Source organism: Pseudonaja textilis, chromosome 7, assembly GCF_049901715.1.
Source record: "Pseudonaja textilis isolate UNSWEBS1 chromosome 7, rPseTex1.2, whole genome shotgun sequence".
Lineage (NCBI taxonomy): Eukaryota > Metazoa > Chordata > Lepidosauria > Squamata > Elapidae > Pseudonaja > Pseudonaja textilis.
In genome coordinates, this window is record NC_141996.1 from 50,146,661 (window position 1) to 50,169,160 (window position 22,500).

The 22,500-nt window shown below is 33.2% G+C and overlaps 1 protein-coding gene across 1 annotated transcript in view; it reads right to left on the reverse strand.

Annotated features, from left to right (window-relative positions):
- Window positions 1–1,265: 1,265 nt before the first annotated feature.
- Window positions 1,266–22,500, reverse strand: part of PAXBP1 (PAX3 and PAX7 binding protein 1) — a 30,619-nt gene continuing 9,384 nt past the window's right edge. Inside the window, exons 5-18 of the mRNA XM_026700588.2 lie at window positions 21,552–21,655; window positions 20,718–20,935; window positions 18,880–19,069; window positions 13,827–13,950; window positions 12,632–12,731; window positions 11,770–11,885; window positions 10,305–10,504; window positions 9,575–9,719; window positions 9,363–9,484; window positions 8,291–8,367; window positions 8,124–8,190; window positions 7,108–7,254; window positions 4,928–5,082; window positions 1,266–2,283 (exon numbers count right to left, since the gene is read on the reverse strand). Of these exons, the coding sequence (XP_026556373.2) occupies window positions 2,166–2,283; window positions 4,928–5,082; window positions 7,108–7,254; window positions 8,124–8,190; window positions 8,291–8,367; window positions 9,363–9,484; window positions 9,575–9,719; window positions 10,305–10,504; window positions 11,770–11,885; window positions 12,632–12,731; window positions 13,827–13,950; window positions 18,880–19,069; window positions 20,718–20,935; window positions 21,552–21,655 (1,883 nt within the window). The 3' untranslated portion in view covers window positions 1,266–2,165. The remainder of the gene's footprint in view (window positions 2,284–4,927; window positions 5,083–7,107; window positions 7,255–8,123; window positions 8,191–8,290; window positions 8,368–9,362; window positions 9,485–9,574; window positions 9,720–10,304; window positions 10,505–11,769; window positions 11,886–12,631; window positions 12,732–13,826; window positions 13,951–18,879; window positions 19,070–20,717; window positions 20,936–21,551; window positions 21,656–22,500) is intronic.

Consider the following 22,500-nt stretch of genomic DNA (forward strand, 5'->3'; position numbering starts at 1 on the left):
CAGCTGCAAAATCAGCTGAGGTGCATGCAGGTAAGCGGGTGATGGATGGCTTGCATGTGCATGCACAGGGGGCATGGGGGGATGCGCACATTGCCTTCTGGGTGCTGGCACACGAGTGCATGTAAGCGCGCACACAATTTTTGGCACAGGAGCTCAAAAAGTTTAGCTGCCACTGTCCTAGCTAATGCTAATATTATTTTTCAGAAATAGCAATCCATGTTACTAAAAAATGTGAAAAAATGAATTTTTAATATAGTGGCATGAAAATTTATTGTAGGGCAAACTCTAAAAATGATGGCAAAATATAATTGTAATTTATCTTAAGGAATTCATAAGAGTAATTTAATTTTGTGATTTATCAAAAAAAACCATATATATATATATATATATATAATATATAATATAATTATATATATAATATAGGATGTGTATGTAATATATAGGATATTATGTGAATGAATGATAAACATTTTTAATATTGTCTGCTAAAAGGCACAAGATTAATCAGCATTATTCTTAATTGCTGTTTCCCTCGTGACAAAAATCTTTTTGTAGCTTCATAGTTAAGCCTCTGCTTGCATTACATCTTTTCAGATCTAGTTTATAAGCTCTTTATATCATTTACCTCCTAAATTTCAATGTTAGTCTTAGCTTGTGAACTGTTAAATTTTAGTAAAATTATCTATTACTATATTCAATTTTACATCATGTATCCTATTTCTTCCTTTTTTTATCATAACCTAATTTTGTTATGTAACTGCATATAGACTTGTAGTCAGATGACTTCTGATAGCATTGTACAATGGAAACGGGACAGAAATATTGTATTATCAGCTCTTATGGTATGTTTGCCCGCCAGCAGCAAAACTCTGTTGCTGAATAACATTGGAGACATTGTGGGCGTTGTAAAGAAACTTGCTAAAAGTTGTCCTTTCCATTCAATGTTCTATGCTTAGTGAAGAGATATTGTTAATATGTACAACAACCCAACATAAATCATGCCAAGAATTTATCAATAGATTGTATTATCATAGTCCCAGATATATTAATTCTATTTAGTCACATAAAAATATGGAAAGTCTTCTTCCTTACCTTTCCTCTCTGAAAAAGAGAAGAAAATCATTGCAAATTGCCCACAATTCTACTGATGTGTGCCGCCAATATGGTGATATTAATTGCAATTTCTTGGTGTTACTATGTAAGTGTAAAGGCTTGACATCATTTGGGGATACGATTGAAAATAATCATGGCAAGGAATTCAGAAATTGTTTAGTGTCCAAAGGCAAACTGTACATTTAATATTTTCTTTCCATCACACAACAAGATCATGATAAAGTACGATGGTTTGGTAGTCCATTTCTTTTTTCAGGTACAAAGGACTACATATCAAGGTAAGATCAAGGAAGATATCTACAGTGACAACGTTCTTCTCAATTCAAACTAAACTTAGGAGCAAGCCATGACAACCAAAAGTTTAATCTTTAAACAATCCAAGTAACTTTGGAAAATTCAGTGAATGATCACAGGATATAAAATCCTACGGACACTGTGGAAATTTAAATTGTTATGAGAAAATGCATTCCAAAGAATTAGGGAAAAAAAATGCAATTTAGGAATGTTGCTCTTAAAACAAGAATCTAACTTACATGGCACATATAATTTCACCTGAAATATAATTTATTTGGGAAACTGAAACTGTGACTGCAGGGTTTTTTTAATCTAAAATTTAAGAACATTACTTTATGATCAATATGTATATTTTTAACGATATTATTTGAGAAGCTTGTTTACTCTCACAAGGCCATACATATTATGTAGTTGTGACCAATTTCAGCAAACAAAAATTTACTTCAAAAGGTATCATTTCAAACACGTAACCACGGTGGTATAAATATCTGAAATCATCCATTCATTTTATCATAAAGAATTTCTTTCCTACTCTGAAATTAATTGAATAGATGGCCATCATGGGATATAAAAGTTTTTGTAAACAAAATGCATGTGAAAAATCTTGGCTTTCACTTTTCATCAACACTATTACACACGATGTATTTAAGAATGCACTTTGTCTTAAAAACAACCTTCTACAATATAAGAAAACTTTACATTTGTACAAAATTACAATTCAGGAATGATTTTATATTATAGAATTAATTGACACAATTTTATTTCCCATCACTTAAGTTCTTTAACTCTTTTACATTATGATCATTTGCTACTGTAAAAGCATGGTCCAGTGCTCGAATACTTGATAGAAGTTTTATTATCTGTTTTATATGTTCCCTACAAAGAGAAAGAACAAAAAATTCAGATTGTTAAAAAAAACATGCAAAGTATAGATGTATCTACAGTATTTGGCAAATATGCAATACAAGTATATCAAATAAATCATGTAACAGTACTTAAGATGCTCACAAAGCTTCATCCCTACAATGTCCATGGAGTGCAGTTTAGAATATCCCCCCAACAACAATTTGTTCCAAAAATTCTAAAGTATGTTTAGAGTTTTAAACATGCTTAATTGTTGACTCTAGAAAAAGGATACAGCTTTGCTAACAGGAGATGCATCAGTAGTACCACAGCCCATCAAACAAATGTCAATCAAATAGAGAACACCTTTGACACTGTTTTTTTCATGCTCTACATCAGGGGTGTCAAACTCACGTATCATGGCGGCATCACATGACATATTAGGACTTTTTTCCCCTCGCTAAACTGGGCGTGGCCAGCATGTGACGCATCTGGCCCCTGGGCCGGGAGTTTGACAGCCTTGCTCTCCGTGAAATTGCTTTGAAGACCACCCAGAAATCATACTTGGTCAAAAATAGGCATTCAGTTTTTTGACTGCCACATGATCACATTATACCCATCTTGCAAGGCTTTGTATTATCAGTTGCTTTTCAGGTGCAATTCAAAGCAAAAATGGTCGTCTCATAAATTCCTATATTGCTTGGTGTTCATATACTAGCAGGCCACCTACTGTATCCTGAGTCAACTGTCAGGATAGCCCTCCCACCAAAACTGTTAGTGGTGCCACAATTCTATCAGCTGACAGGACTGAAGCTAAGCACTGCCCCTTCTTTATGGCATCAATACTCTGGAACAATCTTCACATGTAAACTAGACTGGTTTCCTTGGTAACAGTTTTCATAAGTTGGTGAAAGTCAAACCATTCTGAAGAGCTTTGGGGGAAGGATTGTTGCCATGAGTTAAGAGCATAATATAAAATCAACAAAGTAGTTGTTGATACAGGTACTTTGATTTTGCTGAATGCTTTATTATGTTCTTGGAATGTTTTGTACTCTGGTTTTACTACATGCTGTTATTTTGTATGTAAATTTACTGAGTCTGATAAGAATTGGTGATACAAGAATAAATAATATAAATATGGTTCTTGGAGATTTTGTTTTCTTTGCCCATTTTGGACTATATGACAATGAAATCGGAGAAGTACATCCCATGTTGCTGGTAGCTGCAAGGTTCAGTAACATTGATTATGTCTAGAGAAGTGGGACTTGGAGATGCTACACTTGCCTGTATGTGATACAATGTTCCTAGAAAGAAGACTATTCTTCAATCCTTTGGTCTACAATAAATATCTATATGAAATTCTAAGAAGTACTGGAGATCTAGGTTTGAATCAATTTCTTATGATGCCCAACTTTCTCTCCAATGACACCAAGGTGTTCTTAAAACTCCTGCACCATTGCCTGGATGGAATAAGAGCCTGGAACTATGCCTATTTGGCCAAAGTAGTTGCTGCCTTAATTACATTATATTGAGTTAGAAGCTGCAAATTATAGCACTTCCAACCATTATTGAAATAACTTTATTTGTTTCAATATAATTAAACATTTTTAATATTTAATGTTTAATTAAACAACACATGCGTACCTGCCCTTTGTGCCCCAAATAGTGTACACTTGAGGATCTCATGGCAGTGCTACAGAACACAATGTTGCTAGTTTCTAGGCAACTTCTGTTTAATTTGTACATATTTTAATCTTGTATTTTATATTTTAAATTTTATGTCATATACTGTAGTATGCCTTATTTTAATTGGGATGCTTCTTTTTTTTTTTTTAATAAATTTTTATTATTTTTTTAACATAAAAAACACAACAACAAAACATAAAAGTATCAGCTCCCCCATATTTTTGTACACACAGTAAGTCGGTTGGTCCATCGGTTTTGTGCATTCACCTCATAGTCACAATTACAGTTACTTTATATAATACTCTTATCAATACAAATTTATAAATCCTAATATCGCTATTAAAGAAAAAAAAAAATTTGACTAAACTTTTATTCGGTCATGCCTTTATGAGATAACTATATTTTAAATATTTTATTCTAAAACAAATCTTATAATCATACCAATTCTATCCCAAATATGAAAAAGAAAGAAACAAAGAAAACTATTATATAGATATAGTATCAAAAACCAATAAAAGGAAAGGGAAAATAAAGTCATTATTATTCCTTATTATCTAACTTTTATATTTTAATATTTCATCATTCAACCATTGATAGAAAAGATCCCAAACTAAATAAAATTGTTTATCTTCTTGCTCTCTAATTTCAAAAGTCAATCTACTCATCTCAGCACATTCCAAAATTTTCTTTACAACTTCTTCTTGCAATGGAATTTTCTCATTTTTCCAATTTTTTGCAAATACAATCCTAGCAGCAGTCAATACATTTACAATCAAATATTTCAACTCTTTACTATAAGTATCTGGTAATATTCCCAATAGAAAAAACTCCGGTTTCAAGTCTATATGCTTCTTTGTCATTTTTTCCAGCCACATGTGGATTTTAGTCCAATATTTTCTAGCGGGATGCTTCTTTACATAAACATTTTAAACACTATTGTTGCTTATACAGAATGACTCCAATCACCAAAACATTATTTAAAATAGAGTACCTTGAATTTCTTTTCTCTACATCAGAGCTTCCAATGCTATTTCTGTATATTGTATCAGCAAGGTGAACAAGATATCTACAGAGATTTTCTAGATGAGATACTGTCTTATTTCCTTTAAGATTAGTGAACCATTGTTTCGGGAAGCAGTTAATTACCTAGAAAAAAATAATTTAAAAATAAAATTAAAAATACAGAATAATCCTGTATAGAAAATATAATAAGCTCAAAATAATATCTGGTTCTTTGTACAGTATACAAGGCAAGATTTTCAAAAATATGACCATCTATAATGTTTGATATTTATCTGTAGCAATATCTGCCATCTTATTTTAAAATGAGATTATTTGTTAACTTCAGTGTTCACCTCACATTATTTAATTAAATCTTTGATATATAGGGAACAGGAAGAAAACATTAATTGTACGCTGATTTCCATGTAATTAGCAGTATAATAAAACATTACATTAGAGGGTTGGAGAAGAATAACTGACCATTTAACTGCAGGCAATATATAACACCCTATTTCAGCACTGCAAAATTGCACCACTGAAATTTTACAGTGAAGTGCCATTTTCAACTACAAAATTTTTGATTCTTTCTCAAAATAAGAGTAGAAACTGAAGCAAAATATTCCACTTTCCACTCTTAAATACCTCTGCTTCCCTCTCAGTATTTCTAAAACTATGGAGCTGAAATTTGACTATTTTGATACTGAATTTTGTCAATGTCAACTTAGGTCATTTGGAGAGGTTTTTCAAAGAAAAAAATGCTTGCAACAGATAGTGTGTGTGTGTGTGTGTGTGTGTGTGTGTGTGTTTATGAGAGAGAGAGAAAGAGAGAACTCTATTTTTTTTTTCCTCCGGTATCACATCTGATTTTCCAGCTGCTTTAGAGAACAAACTACTACTCAGAAGGTTGTCCATCCATGGTTCAGCATTTAGCAAAAGCTGGTCTCTGTTATATGCATGTGTTAACAATTCCATAAACTTAGCAGGGAAATACAGATTATCAACTGTCAGAGACCAGACATCTGCCATAGATATTTCTATTTATTACTAGTGTACCAGACCTTAGTGTAAGTCATTTGGTAACTAAACTTGGATAAACAGCAGAGTATGAATGTGAAGTCATAATATGTTAATTTTAATTTTTGTACTATTAACAGTAGTAAAAAAAGGGAAGAGGAGTCCCTCGGATTTTATTATGTTAGTCATTGTTGACTATAGAAGGCGATGCTCATCTCCTTTTCAAGGCCTTTGAGTCTGCTCTGTCCAAAAACAATTCTGCAATCATGTGACCAGCATGATGTCACAGAGTGCCATTACCTTCCCACCAAAGTGGTATCTATTTATCTACTAGCATTTTTATGCTTTCAAACTTTTTAGCATTTTGAAAGCATGCAAATGCCAGTAGATAAATAGGTATCACTTCCTGTTGGCAGAAGCTAGGAAAAGTAACAGGAGCTCACCCCGTCACATGACACTCAAGTTTCAAACCTTGGCTGCTGGCTTTCCAGCAAGTCCAGCTTCTTAATCACTGAGCCACTACACTGCCCATTAATAGTAGTGCTAAAATAGAAATGGAAATTCAAGCAATGTTGTTGTTGTAAAATAGAAGTTTACTCCTTTTTTTGTTTTGTTTTGTCTCTTTTCTAGTGATAGAAAATAGGATATACTGGGCTCACTGTTGTATTTTAATCTGAACATCAAGTGTGGGATCTTTGTTCTTTGTGTACGCGCTAACACATCAGAGCCGGAGCAAGGAACAAGGACAAATTGTTGCCATTTCTTAACCAGAACTGTAGCAAACTTAAACTTTGCAGCCTTGTATGCTTTATGTGAATGATCAGTGCATGTTGTGTGATGTAATGCGTTTGTGATAGGACCTTAACAAAAATTGCTACGTTAACAAAGATTGCTTCTAATAAAAGAGGGTTTCAGAGTTTGCTCTGGGCTCTCATCCCGGGACAACCTTGTGTTGTGTCTTTTTTCCATGAGAGACCACCACAATCAAGGTCTGGGCTAATTGATGAAGATGAATGTCATGGTTACATGTATATTTGAACATATTCAGATCCCTGCTACTGTAGCTATTAAAATACACTGCCTCTGAATATATGGGCAACGGACTCAAAAAGGAATTTTAAAAAATGAAGTGAAATTTAAAACAGATTTACTTACATTTTGAGCTTTCTTAATGCTATCATCTCCATACTCAGAATTCTGGAAAGCCATAAGAATGTATCTATTTAGCAAACCATCTATTGATAATTCTTGTAATGTTTTGTTGGAGAATATTCCATACCACTGCAGAAAGTTTCCCAATAGCTATAGAAATAGAAAAATTTAACATAAATAGCAAAGCAATAGAGCCGTATCAATATTTGTAATTAACACAAACATTTTAAATGAAATATTTCTTGTAGAACGTATGAAAGCAAACAACCAAAATCAGAATGTTCTCAGAGCTGTTTACTGTCTAAAAAGAGAGCAATGTGGTACAATTCAACTGACTATGTCCCATTAAAAAAAAAATTCTTCCAGCAACAACCCATTTCTGTTAAATGATCACCTATAAAACATGAAATATTATCAATATCTGCTAGCAAAACAGAGTTAATAAATTTGGTCAGTCATAAAATTATATAGGCTGGTTAAATCAGTAATTTATTCCTATTAAGAAATACGATTAACTGATTTCCAGAATTAAAAGGTTAAAAAAATTGTATAAATTGATAAATAAGGAGCTGCTGGGTTTCAGGAAATTCATTATGTACGAGTAGTTACAAATATCTTCTACTTTGTAAAAGTGACTCACTATTATTTTTGGTTATATTTGGCATATTTTGAATGTGAATATTTTTATATTTAGTTTTTCAAGTTTCAGGTATAGAATGTCATTTCCAAATCCATCTTCTTTGGCTATGCAATATTTTCAAACTCTATATAACATTGATTCAATGCTCTTTTCACCATGTGATGGGAAAATGCAATTCAGAAAGCTTTGGTCATATGCATAGCTTTACAGAATCACACCTTTTTGGTACAATTCACACTACAGATTAGCTAAATTTCATAGTCATACAACATCTCAAGGGTAATGGGGCTCCAATCCACTTCACTCCAAAACCAAGGAAATCAACTCATCCATTTGAGAAAAAATCAGTTGGACTAGTTTTATTTCTTTGTTAATTTACCTTAACTGAAGACCAAAACTGGCGCTGAAAAAACAAGTAAGGACCAGAGTTCTTGTTCTCTAAAACACTGAAATACAAAAGCAATAAGCATAGAATAGTTGTCAACATGTTACATTGTTACAAAGGTAAATGTTTCTGAAATAGAATAAACAAACTAGACAGTTTACCTTTTGGGATAAAGTGGCATGAACACATCATCATCTAGTGTTCGCCTCATTCTAAGTAAGAGGGCTTTGAGTAATGTCTGAAAGTTAATTTAAATTGTGTTAAAACAGTATTTTTATAATGCATTTTAGTCCAAACTAGACCAAGTATTTTTTCCACGCTAGCTGTACATTATTCTAATTAAGAATCTACTTCATTTTAACAGTATTTTCTATTAAGATTGTTCATGGAAATTCTTTCAGCAACAAGTTACTAGAAGTAATTAGTAAAGATCTCATCTAAGACTGGCACTAATTCTCACTACAAGTAATCCTCAGCATATGACCATTTGTTTAACAACTCTTCCAAGTTACAACAGTGCTGAAAAAAGTGACTTATAACCAATCCTCACACATACAACGGTCTCATCGTTCTCACAGTCAGGATTAAAATTTGGTTGCTTGGCAACTGGCACATATTAAAACAGTTGCAGTGTTCCAGGGTCATGCGATCACCATTTGGGACCTTGCCAGGAGGCTTCCAAGAAGCAAAGTCAATGAGGGAAGCCAGAATAACTTAATGACCATGTAAGTCCTTTAACAACTACAGCAAAAAGGTACATTTGGATGCAACTTACTCAAATCTGGGGGGAAAAATATATCCCACTTTTCATTGCACTTCCTCTTTCTAATTTTTCAACGAACACCCTACACAGGTTTTATTAAGAGAGACTGACCCCAATTACCCAGTGAGTTTTCATATGTGGCTATGCACTAGAACCTGATTTTTCCTAAAACCTGAGTTTTTTCACTCCTAATTCAGTATCTTAAGCACTACATCATATATATCCCAGTTTTTTGTTCTGGATCTCAAGACAACATATAGAGAAATTGCAATCTATTTTCTTTGCATGGATGTTAGATTCAAACCACAAAGTTACTCTGTTCTTTTTTCCTTTTTATGTGAAGTAAGAACATATGTGAATTTAGGTCTTTGAAGATACAGCAACATCATGAAAATTATAATTCAATACTAATAATTGAAGCAATATATAGAAAGTCATGAATCCAAAAAAGTTAAGCAATTTTTTGTCACCTGTGTATTTTTGTTTTCTGCATGTACTACTGTAGGATATCCATTAATTAGTTTCTGGGTAATAGCAATCATCCTGGATGTTTGGGTTGTAGAAAAGGGGTCCCATACATTTTCAGCCAGCACTAACAAAGAAGAAAAAAATAGTACTTCTCAAAATTCAATTAAATTGTATTTTGAAAAATAAAATATTTTAATTAAATACTACAGAGTACCTGTTAATTTTGGTAAAACCACTCTTTCAACAATAGTAGGCAACAGTGAAACATCAGCATCATCTTTTTCCTGATCATATTCTTCACATCCATAAAATAGCAGGGATTCAAACCATAGCATGCTTTCAAAATCTTGACATTTGTCCTATTAAAAATAAATGCTGCATGTGTAAAATGTGTTTTAGCTTGAGATGTATAAAGTAATGCATTCACCAATGTACATCTTTTGGCTGTGGGCTTCACTCTCAGGATGTCTTGAATGTCAGCACATCAAATTTTGTTGGTAGACTATTATTTGTTCATAGAAATAAGACACCTGTGTTTTTTATGAAACCACAATCTTACTTTCCTCATCACCAGCCTTCTTGTCTGAGCTACTGATGTTGTAATTTAGCACTATCTAGAAGGCCAGAAGTCTTCCACACACACCCCTTTTCTGAACTATTTTGCTAATATATCTAAATAAGAAACAGCAGAAGCTACCAATCTTGCCTTATATATACTTGTTATACCTCATACAATGTTGACATTTACCAAGTAATTAAATCACTAAAATGATACTTTAAAAATGGCACATCAGCGTTAAAGCAGAAATATATACTATAGGCCCAATCTAATGCTCAAGAGAAACTAATTGTCAATTAAGTATCATTTCATATGATTATAACATTAATTTATACTTAACATTCTACCTTGTTACAGACTAAATACACTTTTAACTTGCTTGTACCTCCAAAGGATTCCAGGTAAGTAACTGAAGTCTTATTAAAGGATTTAACAGCTTGGGTAAGCAAAGGCCAATATAAGCATCCTTATATGAAGACAAATACTTAGAACGCCAGGCTTCAAATTGTGACTTAATATAATCAATGGAGGAAAAGTTTTCTAATACATCCTCAAAAACTTTGCTTGACTCCTTCAAAATGCGATCTAGGATATAAAGTTATAAAAATTATTTTAGAAAGAGTTCATCAAAATATATTAATGATTTCAAACTCATGAAGCATTCCATATTTTTGTTTTGCATTGTTTGCATGATTGCTTTTGTTTTGGCATTATCTATGTTTTAATTGGAAATTGACCATATGGTCAGCTCTATAAATTGAACTAATCCTCATCATCAATCAACAAGTAAGGAAAATGTACAAAAGATTCTTATCAATTTGAATGCTTTATTCTAGCTTCTCTATATTTATTTAATTATATTTGGGGGGGGGTTCCTAGCTGGTTTTAAACAAATATTTAACCTGCCTGCTTAAATTTGTGAACAGATCTTGTGATTTGTTTTGTATGGGTGATTACTTGTCAAACAATTATGATATAATGATCTGAAAGATTATCTCAAGGAAGCAAGGTTCTAACTAACTTCTCTAAGCAAATATATTTTTAACAAACTACCATATTTTTCGAACTATAAGACACACTCCCCCCCCAAAAAAAGTGGGTGGAAATGTCTGTGCGTCTTATGGAGCGAATATGGGCCCGTTTTTGGCATCCCGAACCCTCCCTGCGTCCTGTTTTTGGCCAGCCCGACAACAGGGAGGGAAAAACCAGAATCCACAGAGGCAAAAAACAGCCCCGTTTTTGGCCTACAGAGTGCTTTTGGATGCCGCAGAAGCAAAAACAGGGCCCGCAAAGGCCTCTGGAGGCCAGAAATGGGCATGGTTTTGGCCTGCAGAGTACTTCTGGACGCCGGGGAGGACAAAAATGGGACGCATGGAGGAAAAAAACTATTTTTTTTCTTGTTTTCCTCCTCTAAATTTAGATGCGTCTTATAGTCTGAAAAATCTGGTACATTTCCTATTTTTAATATGTAACAAATTCCAAAGAAGGCCTACAGGTATCCTGTCATTACTTTTCTTACAGTCACTCACAAAAATCTGCACTTAATTATGAGCATGAAGAGAAGAAAGTAAGTCTGGTTTTTGCTACTGCCAAAAAGAACGAGTACTATTAGCTCCCTGCAATTATCACTTATGAAAGAAAATAAAAGCATATCCTACACTATCCTATATTTCAACAAGTCAAGGATAGTTACTACCTTAACCCAAAGCTAAAGTAATAATAGTAAACTAGAATTTAACTTTTTTTCCTACAGACCTTATATTAAACCATGACATTAATCTGCTCAAAAGTTTTCTACAAAACTGTGTTTCAGAAGTTAACATTTCTATCATTAAGATCAATCGTCTAACCTCGTTCCATGTTGAAGTTTGTTGTGTCTGTTGAGGTTTCTTCATCATCACTAGAAAGACCCTCAAGGTGATCAGCCATTTTCCCAGACTGCTCTCTGGCAAGTCTACGACGAGCTCTGATACAAAGAATAAATGAATGGTTGCTAAATTGAAGTAACTTCCTAGTAACAAAGGATGCATAATACTGTATGGACAAATATGCCTTACCCTTTTCATCTGAAGCAGAAATAAACTTAACCCATCCACTATAAAGTGAAATGGAATATACAACCTTCAGCCAAAGCTTTGTAGCCACCAAATCAGATTTTTAAAGCTATTCTCAATGGAAATTTAATTAAAAATAAATTTTGACGTGATTCTGTCTAATTCTTTATTCTAGTATTCTGAAGTGTGCTCTAGGATATCAATCAAAGGCTCACAAAAAGATTATGTGTTCCTGTTATGCAGTGATAAACCTTGAATATTTTATTATTTCCCCCTTTTCTTTTAGTCTGAGACTGTTCATATACTAACCTGTAATTTTCCATCCCTAGGAATTAGTTCACTACTATTCTGCGCATGATCCAAACAGCACTCCAACTAAAAGACTACTGACATATAATTTTGATTGTGCATTTATCTCTCATTTTGCAAATTCAAAAGGAAAAATACTTTTTAAAGAAAATTACCATTTGGAATATTTTCACATCAACATGTATTATATACTATAACGGAGAAGAATCTGCAGCCATTCCTATCTTTTAAAACTTCTATGCTGTCTGGAGGTGATGGTAGTTGGTCAAGGACAATGGGAAGTATCATCCTCCAGATACCACTAAAATGTAAGAATCACCCTTTAAAACCTCTGTAATGCTTTTACTACCTTCTAGCTTCCCTTTCTGCAGTCCGTCTTTTTACATGTTCTTGGTAAAGGGTTCTATCTCGCCCAAAAGAATCAAGGTTTGGTGCCATCAATGCTTTATCTGTAAGAGTACAAACACTGAAATTAGGATTGCATCTTTTGTAAGGAAAAGTAATATTTGTGTGTGTGTGTGTGTGTGTGTGTGTGTGTGTGTGTGTGTGTTGCAGTTTCATAGATGTTTAACAAATGTTAACATACATGCATTCATCTATTAAATTTGATTATACTACTTCTTACCCTATTCTTGTATAGAACCAATGATCTCATGAATTTCATTTTTGAATGGATACTAAAAATATTGGACTTTCTTCAATATTATCAGTAAAATTTTAAATCTTTTATCACACCATTTAGAACTTCTAAATGGTGAACAGAATATTTAACAATACTTTTTTAGTGTTTGTATTTTTAAATAGTGTTCAACGTTTTCATAAAGAATAGATTTTTCCATATCCTGCTGAATACTATTGATGAGAAACAGGAATTAATACATTTTCAGTTGAAGTTAAGACAATTAGAATTGAAACAGAATACAACTTGATATCTGATGTTTGCCATCTGTGAAAGTAATAAAATGTCTGAAATGTGGGAGGATTCTTGAAGGAATATAGTTTACCCAACAAACATAGTCTTCTACCAATGAAAGCATGAGATTTCATAGGAGAGGTTACGTTCATTTTTAATGGAAATTTTGCAGCATTTATTTTATAAATTAGTGCAAGAAAAATTGTGTAATATGAATTTATTTAAAACAAAACAGGTTAGCACTAATGTTTAAAATAGGAAGATATGACAAACTGTACCTTTTGTGTTTGTTTTAAAGCATCAGAAACCAGTATTACTGAAACGAAAACTGCTAGCAGAATAGCCTTAATCATTTTCAGGTTCAGATAACTTTCTGTGAAATACTTTCAGGGAGTAGTAAGATGGTATATTGTCACATAAGTTACTAATTTGTAAATAATTTTTCCTATTTTTAGCCACGGCAAGAAAGTCTGGGAAAAGTACTTTAAAAGTATGAGCTAGATTTCTTTAATCTGATTTTCTTTTATCAGATTTAAACCAAGACATACTTTGACATTTCACTTTATATTATAACTGAACTATGTAAACAAGGTTGTTTAATGAATAATAAAAACCTTCAAGATGGACTGACTTGAATGGCTTGAAAACTCCGAAGATTCATCTTTAATATCATCTTGTCGTCTTTGGACAAGGCGGGAGGCGCGCTGTTTGTACAGCTGGTGCATTGCTGTTTCAAGTTCGTTAATCAGGAGCACCTGTAAAAATATAATACTTCGTAATAAAAATATTTTCAAGTATTTAATTGTATGGGATGCCACACTATTCCAAAGTGTACTGCTGCACTTTCAGTTTCCTATTAATTTTTAATTACTGAATATTTAATAGTAAAGAACAAAACTAAAGCTCCCTAACTAGAAGCAAACTATCAAGCCTGTACAAAAATCATACAGAAAAGTTATAAAGCTACCACACAATTTCATTAGCTTGCCCTCAATATCTGCCACATTGGAACAATGGTTAATTTGGACAAGTCTGAAAGAAAGAAAAAACACTGTTTCCAAAGCTTCTTTCTAGAAACATGGACAGATTTTTTTCAGATGACTAAGTAGATTGTAAACCACAATAAAATGCACGTCTCTTAGAGGCTTTTTCATGATTTTAAAACTAAAACCATTTTAGAAGCCTGTTGGGATTTCCAAATACTCTGAAATGTCTCCTATCAGTTTCCTACCCGGATTTAGTTTTCCTATCAGGTTTCACTACCTCAATTTGAGCAACATGATCTATCAATTCTGTCACTTCCCTGGTCTTTTCTCACAATACACCATGCCTAGAGAGATATAGCTGCGCATAGCTGATTTTCAAAAAGTTAAACAGGGATGGGTCTAGTTAGTACTTGGATGGGAGACCAACATGATATCCTAAAGATTGTAGATGACACTGGGAAATAATAAAAGAATTCCCAGGAGAAAGAAAAGGCAAAGCTCTAGTGTTCCCCAAAAATGCATGGATGTTTACCAACAGCTTTCAGGTACTACTGAAGGAAGTTTACTTAAAAGTTGACATGACTACATACCTGGATTTGAATATACTTATTTGAAAGTTATTTCTTTTAGTGAAATTTATTTGGAAACAGATATTTCTATGTACGTCACTATTGGTATGAAAAAAAAAGTGTCAATATATTGAAATGAGCTTTCAATAATAGAACTTAAAAATAAAAGGAGAGATAGGAAAAAATATGAGTTTCTTAGTTTTTTGAAAATTTGCCAACGATGCTGAGAAAATTAGAATTTATTTCTGTAGGTTTTTATAGGGAAATAATACTCTCTTCAATTTCCATACACCAACATTTAAAATTTTATAAGCCCATCTGTTGTTATTTGAATCTATTCTGTTTCTTCTCTTCTACCAATTTAACCCAACCAATATTTTCAAATGGTTACATCAATGTTAAATGATACATTAGTAACACTGTTTATATAATATAGAATTCAATACCAGGATTCTGAAAGTTAATTAAGCTATTAACACACAAGGATTCTGTTATAAGAGAAAGTAACAGACAACATTTTACTCAAAAAAATGGGTAAAATATGAATTTGAAAACAGAAAATTTCTTACTCTGACAAGGAACTTTTTTTAATTAGTGAACGTTTTTTAACAAAAAAATAGAAATATATGTTGTGAACCAGTGAAAATATTTTTAAGAAACCTGAATAAGTGCAAAACCTTGAAAAAGCACTTACAATTACAATCAATCAAAAAGTATCTACCAAATCTAGTGTTCACCCTAAATCCAGGATTTCATTGTTGCTGTAATACTATTTTAGTATTAGTAGTCTATTCTTATCTATGTTGCCACAAGAAATTGAAATATGATCTACTAAAACAGGTTATCAAAAAATCCAAATCACATGGATATACTTTATATTTTCACAAACGTTGTCCTTGCTGATTTGGTGTGAATAAAATTCAAAAATAATTTAATATTTTTTTCCTAGCCTCTCAATTTGAATTTTGTCAATCCAAATAAGAAAAAAATGAAAGAAACATGCAGAGGGCACAAAAAAAAGAGAGCAGCACAACTGATGCATAACCCACTATAGTTCTACCTACAAAAATTCTTTTTTAGAAAAAACTCTGTCCCGCATGCACCTCACAATCTATAATACACAACAGTGTTGTGATGTATAAAGAATTTATCTAAGAAAGGTATAACTGAAACAGTCTAAATCATACGTATTTTTCAGGACCAGTGTAAATTCTACTGGTAACTACAATAAGTTTGTTTAGCAGATGCTCCTATTGAAGATAGTTTTACTATGCACATGGTCTCCTTTCTTATTTTCTGGAAAGATTTGAACATTAAATTACAGCAAAATAATTCTTTCAAAAATCCATAATTTAGATTAATAATTGTAAAAGTAATATAATATAAATCTGGATGTGGGCAAAATTAAATAATCCTACTAATTCTCCCCTTGGGGAAAAATAAGTGTTTATAATATACCATAATTATATACAAGTTCAAACAAAAACATCAATATATACTGAGTATCTGGTAAGGAAAAAAAAACAGATCTGCCTGTTCAAATTTTCTTTGCTTTGTTTTTATTTTGGCTCCTGCTGTATGAATGGTTTTACTTTCTAAAACAATCTTATAAATTATATTAGATGTGCATCTATTTTTCGTTAACAGAGTATTTGTCTTCTTTCTTTCTTTCTTTCTCAACTTCCCAAAAGTCTTCTCCAAAAGTTTTCAAGATGTTTTCTAACAGCAAATACATGTGAGTTCAGAACAGAAATAAGAAAAGAGAAATCATGGAAATTCGGGGGGGGGGGGGGGGAGGAGGAGAACGACCTCCTATTTTTGGACTAAAGAGAAATGATTTGCAAATTGTATGCTTAATAAGCACTGCTTATGTCAAAGCCATGTTTTTATTTTGTTAAAGTGGTATTTACTCTCTGTTATTGTTAAGCTTGTTGTAATTTAAATATTTCATTGATATACTTCCCCCTAAGTATGAATATTAGACTGAACTGTCCATGCACATAACCAACATATTAAATTTCAACAGAAAAAAATATATTTAATACACAGAGATAAAAATTAAGAAATTCTTACTTATTTTGATTGTGTATTATTGGAATAAAAAAATGTTTATATTTAACAGCTTAAACAGTATGCTGCAGTAACACATAATCAAATTACAGCAATATTCAGTTTAAACTAAGTATAAAGAAATCTTCCAATAGCAGTTACATATTCAGCTAGCAATTGCACAAGTATTTAGTAGTGCAAGCATTTCCAGTAAGGAACTGTGAAAATATCTGTGAAGTAACTTACACAAAGAAAATTAAAGTATTAGATTTGACACACAAAGATGAAAAATAATTTTCCATTTTGTATTAGAAAAGAACTGAAACAATATATACTAAAGTATAATATATATTATACTTTTTGTATAATAAAAAAGATGAGATTTTCAGTAGCTAGTCCTTGATTCATGACTATAATGGAATCTGCCCATTACAAACTGATATGACAGCTGTTAAATGAATGTGACTGCCTCATTTACAACTCCATCCCTGCTCTCCCTAATGCAATTGTTAAAACAAATGTGTGGGTCATTAAGCAGTCCATGGGGTGCCTCAGAAGCCCCAAGGAGGCCTTGGGACACCTACTCCAAGCTCTGTCTCGGGCCTCTAAAGCTATTCCCATCTGGGTACCCCGTGAGGTACCCAGTGTTCTGCTTCCTGACCCTTGGGGTCCCTTTAAGCCTTGGACTTCCCATCTTCTTGGGCCTCACACCCTATGTTATCCATCACATATTTACCTCTCGAAGATCTCTGGATCTCAGAATAGGGAAGAAGGGCAGGTCATTCCATTGCTAATCCATAAAATGCAACCCCAGAAGGGGCCATTTTCTGAGCAGCCACAATTCAATGCAGCTGCTCGGCAAATGAGGTCTGCTTCCAGGTTTGTCCTGCATAGCCCAGCAACAGAACTGCTTGCTATACTTTCCTAACATGAGCTCTGCAATGTTCCAGCAACAGAGCAGCCTGTCCTCCTTCCCTAACCCGGGCTCTGGAATCCTTTGAAAGGTGAACAAGAGAGTGTGAGGCCCCGTTGGGTGGAAAGCAAATCCCAGGTCTGTGGCATCCAGTGTGGGAGCTGAAGGGGAGATAAGACAGGGGAGCACTACAGCATTCCTGCGATCGGTTATAAAGGTGAACAACTGTGGGGATACTTAAGTGGCCATAAATTTGGAACTGAGTTATAACTAGCTTTTGGGGCAGTCCCCCATACCTTTGACCATTTGTAAGTCAAGGACTACCTATATAGCTACTTATTCCATCACGTGAATGTCTGTTTGTGTGTACAATATATATTATACACTTTATAGTGCACATGATATTAGATAGCGCTCTGCATAGAAAGTTTAAAGTTTTAGTCAGGTTCCAATTATCTCCATAGCAGGACTTCTTCAAAAATAATTTTAATTTGGGTTTTGGGTTTTTAAGCTTACAGTGCAAACCTAGAAGTAAATGGTATGTAATAGGACTTACAGAGTGTGCAAATAGTTGTGAACTTTGACAATTAGGCATCCTTCAATGACCACAACATCAATTAAACAGTGTGTGTGTGTGTGTGTGTGTGTGTGTGTGTTTGTATACACACACATAAGTTTTGGAAGTGTGGAATAGTATTTGACAGGCTTGAGAACAAGAGGCACAGAATAATTGTATATTTTACAATCTGTAACTCTCCCTGGAAATCAATATGTGAAATCAGCATGAAACTGAAGTTGGGCTGGTTTCAATGTTAACCTAATTCTAATTGCAAATAATTGGTGCATACACCATTTATTTGGATCCAGTGTTTTCCTGTAATTACCTTGTAATGCCTCAAAAACTGCAAAATGTAATTTGAAAAGTATTGGAGCATAATCGTGAATCACAATGATTTTCTGGAAGAAGGTATTTTCTAAGAATTATAAAGCTCGCATCAAAAGTTCTATTTCAAGAACTATTCCAAAAGTTAACTTACTATGCTTTTTTTACCATCTTTAAAGCCAAATCTTCAAACATGTGCTTTCACTGGCATGTATAAGACAACATGTTTGAGCACAGAGTAAACTTCGTTACTGAAAAAGATGGGATATATTTTGCATTCTTACCTTTTCACTGAAACACTCAAGCAAGTCTTGGACATACCCTCGCATTTCTTGCAGAAATTTATACCGTTCACCAATACCCCCAGAAGACCCTTCTAATCTTTCAATTATCTTGATAGAATCATCACGGTTTTGCTGATGCCTCTCGTGTTGTTCTTGATTCGCTTTGTGAAATTCTTTCAGTGACTCCAATCTAAAGGTCAAGAACACACATGTTTATATCCAAAAACAGTTACAGTATATGCACATTGGGTTTTGTTTTGTTTTTGGTACAGCAAGAAACAATCCTAACAATAACACAGTTTGCTTTCAGGAGACAAAACACATTCCTTATTTTCTATTACAAATTTGTTTTTGTTTTTTTGCTTATGTAGGTTGCTATAATCACAACTTTTTATATGAAGAATCTTCTAGGATCTTCAAGATTATTATTTTTTTTATAATTTATCTTGCTGTGATTGCATTTTTCTTTTTAATTAACTTTTATGATTTATTCTATTTTATTTTTAAAAAATAAAACAAGACCCCACAAATGAGTAATTAATTATGGGAAGAGCTTTCTGACACAGGAAAACTATAGTTTCGTGATAGAATATAACATATCTCCTATTTTACAGTTATTGTTCAAAGATGCTTTGTCCAAAGGCAACAGCTTGTTGGATGGGAAGCAAAATGTCTTCAAGAAAAAGAAAAAAAAAGTCCGGTTGCCTTTTGAAAAAACAACTTTGGGACAATCATGACCTGGATGACTGAGAACCTCCACAGGCATTCAAGACATTTGTGTTCTATCTCCACTCAGCAAATATCCTTCATATTTACTACTTTGCCGTCACCTATGCTCAGTAATGATGGATGCAACCCAGTGATTTTTGACAGTGATTTTCTCTCAGCTCATGGTTTAAATGCTCAGATAAACTACATGGTTTAAATAAAGACAGAATATTTTTTTGGCTACTTCTATTGCTTTCTCATATGGTGTCTTACCTACAGGAGTATCACTTTGGCATAGTACTCAGGACCCTTAATTCCTGATGGTCTCAGTAGAAATTAGAGAAGCATACAAAAATCATGAAAGGCAATTTCTTGGAGATTAACATCAAGTTTGCAAATAGCCAACCTTTCTTTCATTCATTCATTCATTCATATATATATATATATATATATATTTCTCTTAAGTTTTCGCAGGTACTTACATGTATGGCATTCAGCTTTGTTTGGGTATTTTCCCACGTCATTGTAGTTGTGCTTTTAAAGTTGTAGCAATGTTTCGGCAGAATCTCATCTGCCATCATCAGGCTTCTGTATAGTGTTCTCACAGATGAAACGTTGCTACAACTTTAAAAGCACAACTACAATGACGTGGGAAAATACCCGAACAAAGCTGAATGATATATATGATATGATATATATATTTACTAATTGTGTTCATTTTTAAACTATAACAAGGGACTTGTTATACTGTATATTCATAAGCATAAGCAAACATTTAGTGTACTATACAGTATTTTGAATTTCCAATTAAAATAATATAGAATTTAAAACTTTTTTATTTGCTTAAATTCTTATACAATCATTATATAGCAAGTTGAAAACATCAGATTTTTTTTTTCATTTTTCTTAGTTACAAAATTATTTTTCCAAAAACAGAAGATGTACCAGTCTTCAAAATGGTTCAAGCTTCATTTCCAGAAAAGTAATGCAAATAGCCTATTGAACAGTTTTTCTTACGTTTTACAATGCAGGATCCAGTCTGTGGGCTTCTGTTGATGAAACTCTGATCTGCCCCCCAGACTGAAACCTAGAGGACAGGTCTTACATTTTAATAAGTTGATCTGCCCTACCTGTCTTTAAACTGTTTCTTTACCAAATCAATAGTAACAGGAGCCATCTCATTACTGGGGGTTTTGAAAGATATTATGTTATCTGTTTTTTGAGACTTTGTCTCTGATCCATATGCAGCATATGTGTAAGGCATGCCATAAGATGAACCATAAGGCATTGTCTGGTAAGCATTCTGGTAGTAGAGATTATTCATTTCAGCAGGCTGACTTGCTTGAACCTACAGGAACGAAACATATGATATATACAGACATAAAAACTGGCATTCTGTAAACTCTATTACAAACCACGATTATTTGTCAAAAAACAACTTTAGTAGTTATTGTGAAAAATTACCAATCTAATTATGTTCCTTGAGTAAAGCACTACATATCAAAGAAAGCAACACCTAAAAACAATCAGTAGGAAGCAGAAAGCATAAAAATAGCAGCAACAACTTCAAAATTTCAGTTGTATATGTATTCTTTGTGAACAATTAGTTTACAGAGGTATCACTGTGATGAGGGTGAAGAATGCTGGACTACCTAAGTTTCCTGAAGTGAACTGCTATCACATGCACCATTTATGTTTCTTGCTGGTGTACTGGTATATAAGCAGCAGATGGCATTCACCAGTAGGCTAGTCTAGTCCACCAATTGCTGATTCCTAGAGAATTAGTACTGGACAGTAAACATTTAGCACAAAATATTAGAGTAAATTGATCTGTCTTAAGTTTTCATCCCTCTGCTACATATATTCATTCACAACTATCTCTTTGGCTTTGGCAAATAGCTTGGATCAGCTATTGCTAAAACTACTATCTGTTGCTCCAAATCTTAAGATATTTGAATACATGCCTGAGGTATATTAATGCCTTTCCTTATCTGTTCTTGCTCCCACCGGCTTAATTCTTCATCCTGTTCTCCAGCAATCAGAGCTTCATCATCACTTCCCTCAATACCTAAACACAAAGGTAAATATAATACAGACTTGTACAACTATGAGAATTAAATATTGAAAGCTTTATTGCCTCTGTGATTCTTTTACAAGGAGAAATATCAAGAATGGTCTGGTGTCTAGAGATGCTTCTAGACATCTACTCAGGGCATATCTGGCTTCCTGCTTCATCTGAATTATTTTTTAAAATACCTCATATAAACTTTGAAATAAAAATGGTAGGCAGATGCAGTTCTTTTGTTTCAAAGTATGCATAACTATCTAAGAAGGGCAAGAGTAAACAGGGACAAGAAGAGAAATAAGGAAAGGTGATAGGCTGCATTTTGGTAAATCTGTCCTTTATTACTAGTTCTCTCTCATCTATTAATTGTTATGTTAACAAGTCCCCACAAGTAGCCAGACTCTAAAAAGTCCAAAGATATTTATCAAAAATCTTGAGGATTTCTGTTTTAGAACTTCTACTCATATTCTACACTGTGCAGAACACTGACTTAAATCTTTCTGAATTCTATATGAAATAACCTGATGAAACAGAATTCAGCTAACCACCAGAATTCTAATTTTTCCAATACCATAATGCACATTTTAACATTTAAGTAGACAAAAACAATAAATTTTATAAGAGTTTTAAATCACAATTTAATGCTCAAGTATAAAGAAATTATAGTGATTTTAAAATTAGTCATAGAATCCAGGAAGACTAACCAGGAAGACTGTCCATCCTTGACAACCTATGTTTCACTATTAGCCTACATCGTCATTAATATATACCCCATGCTTCAATTCAATCAATTTTCTGACCTGTCTTGCTCAGGATGCCCCAGTAGTTACTTCAGGTTATACAGAGTC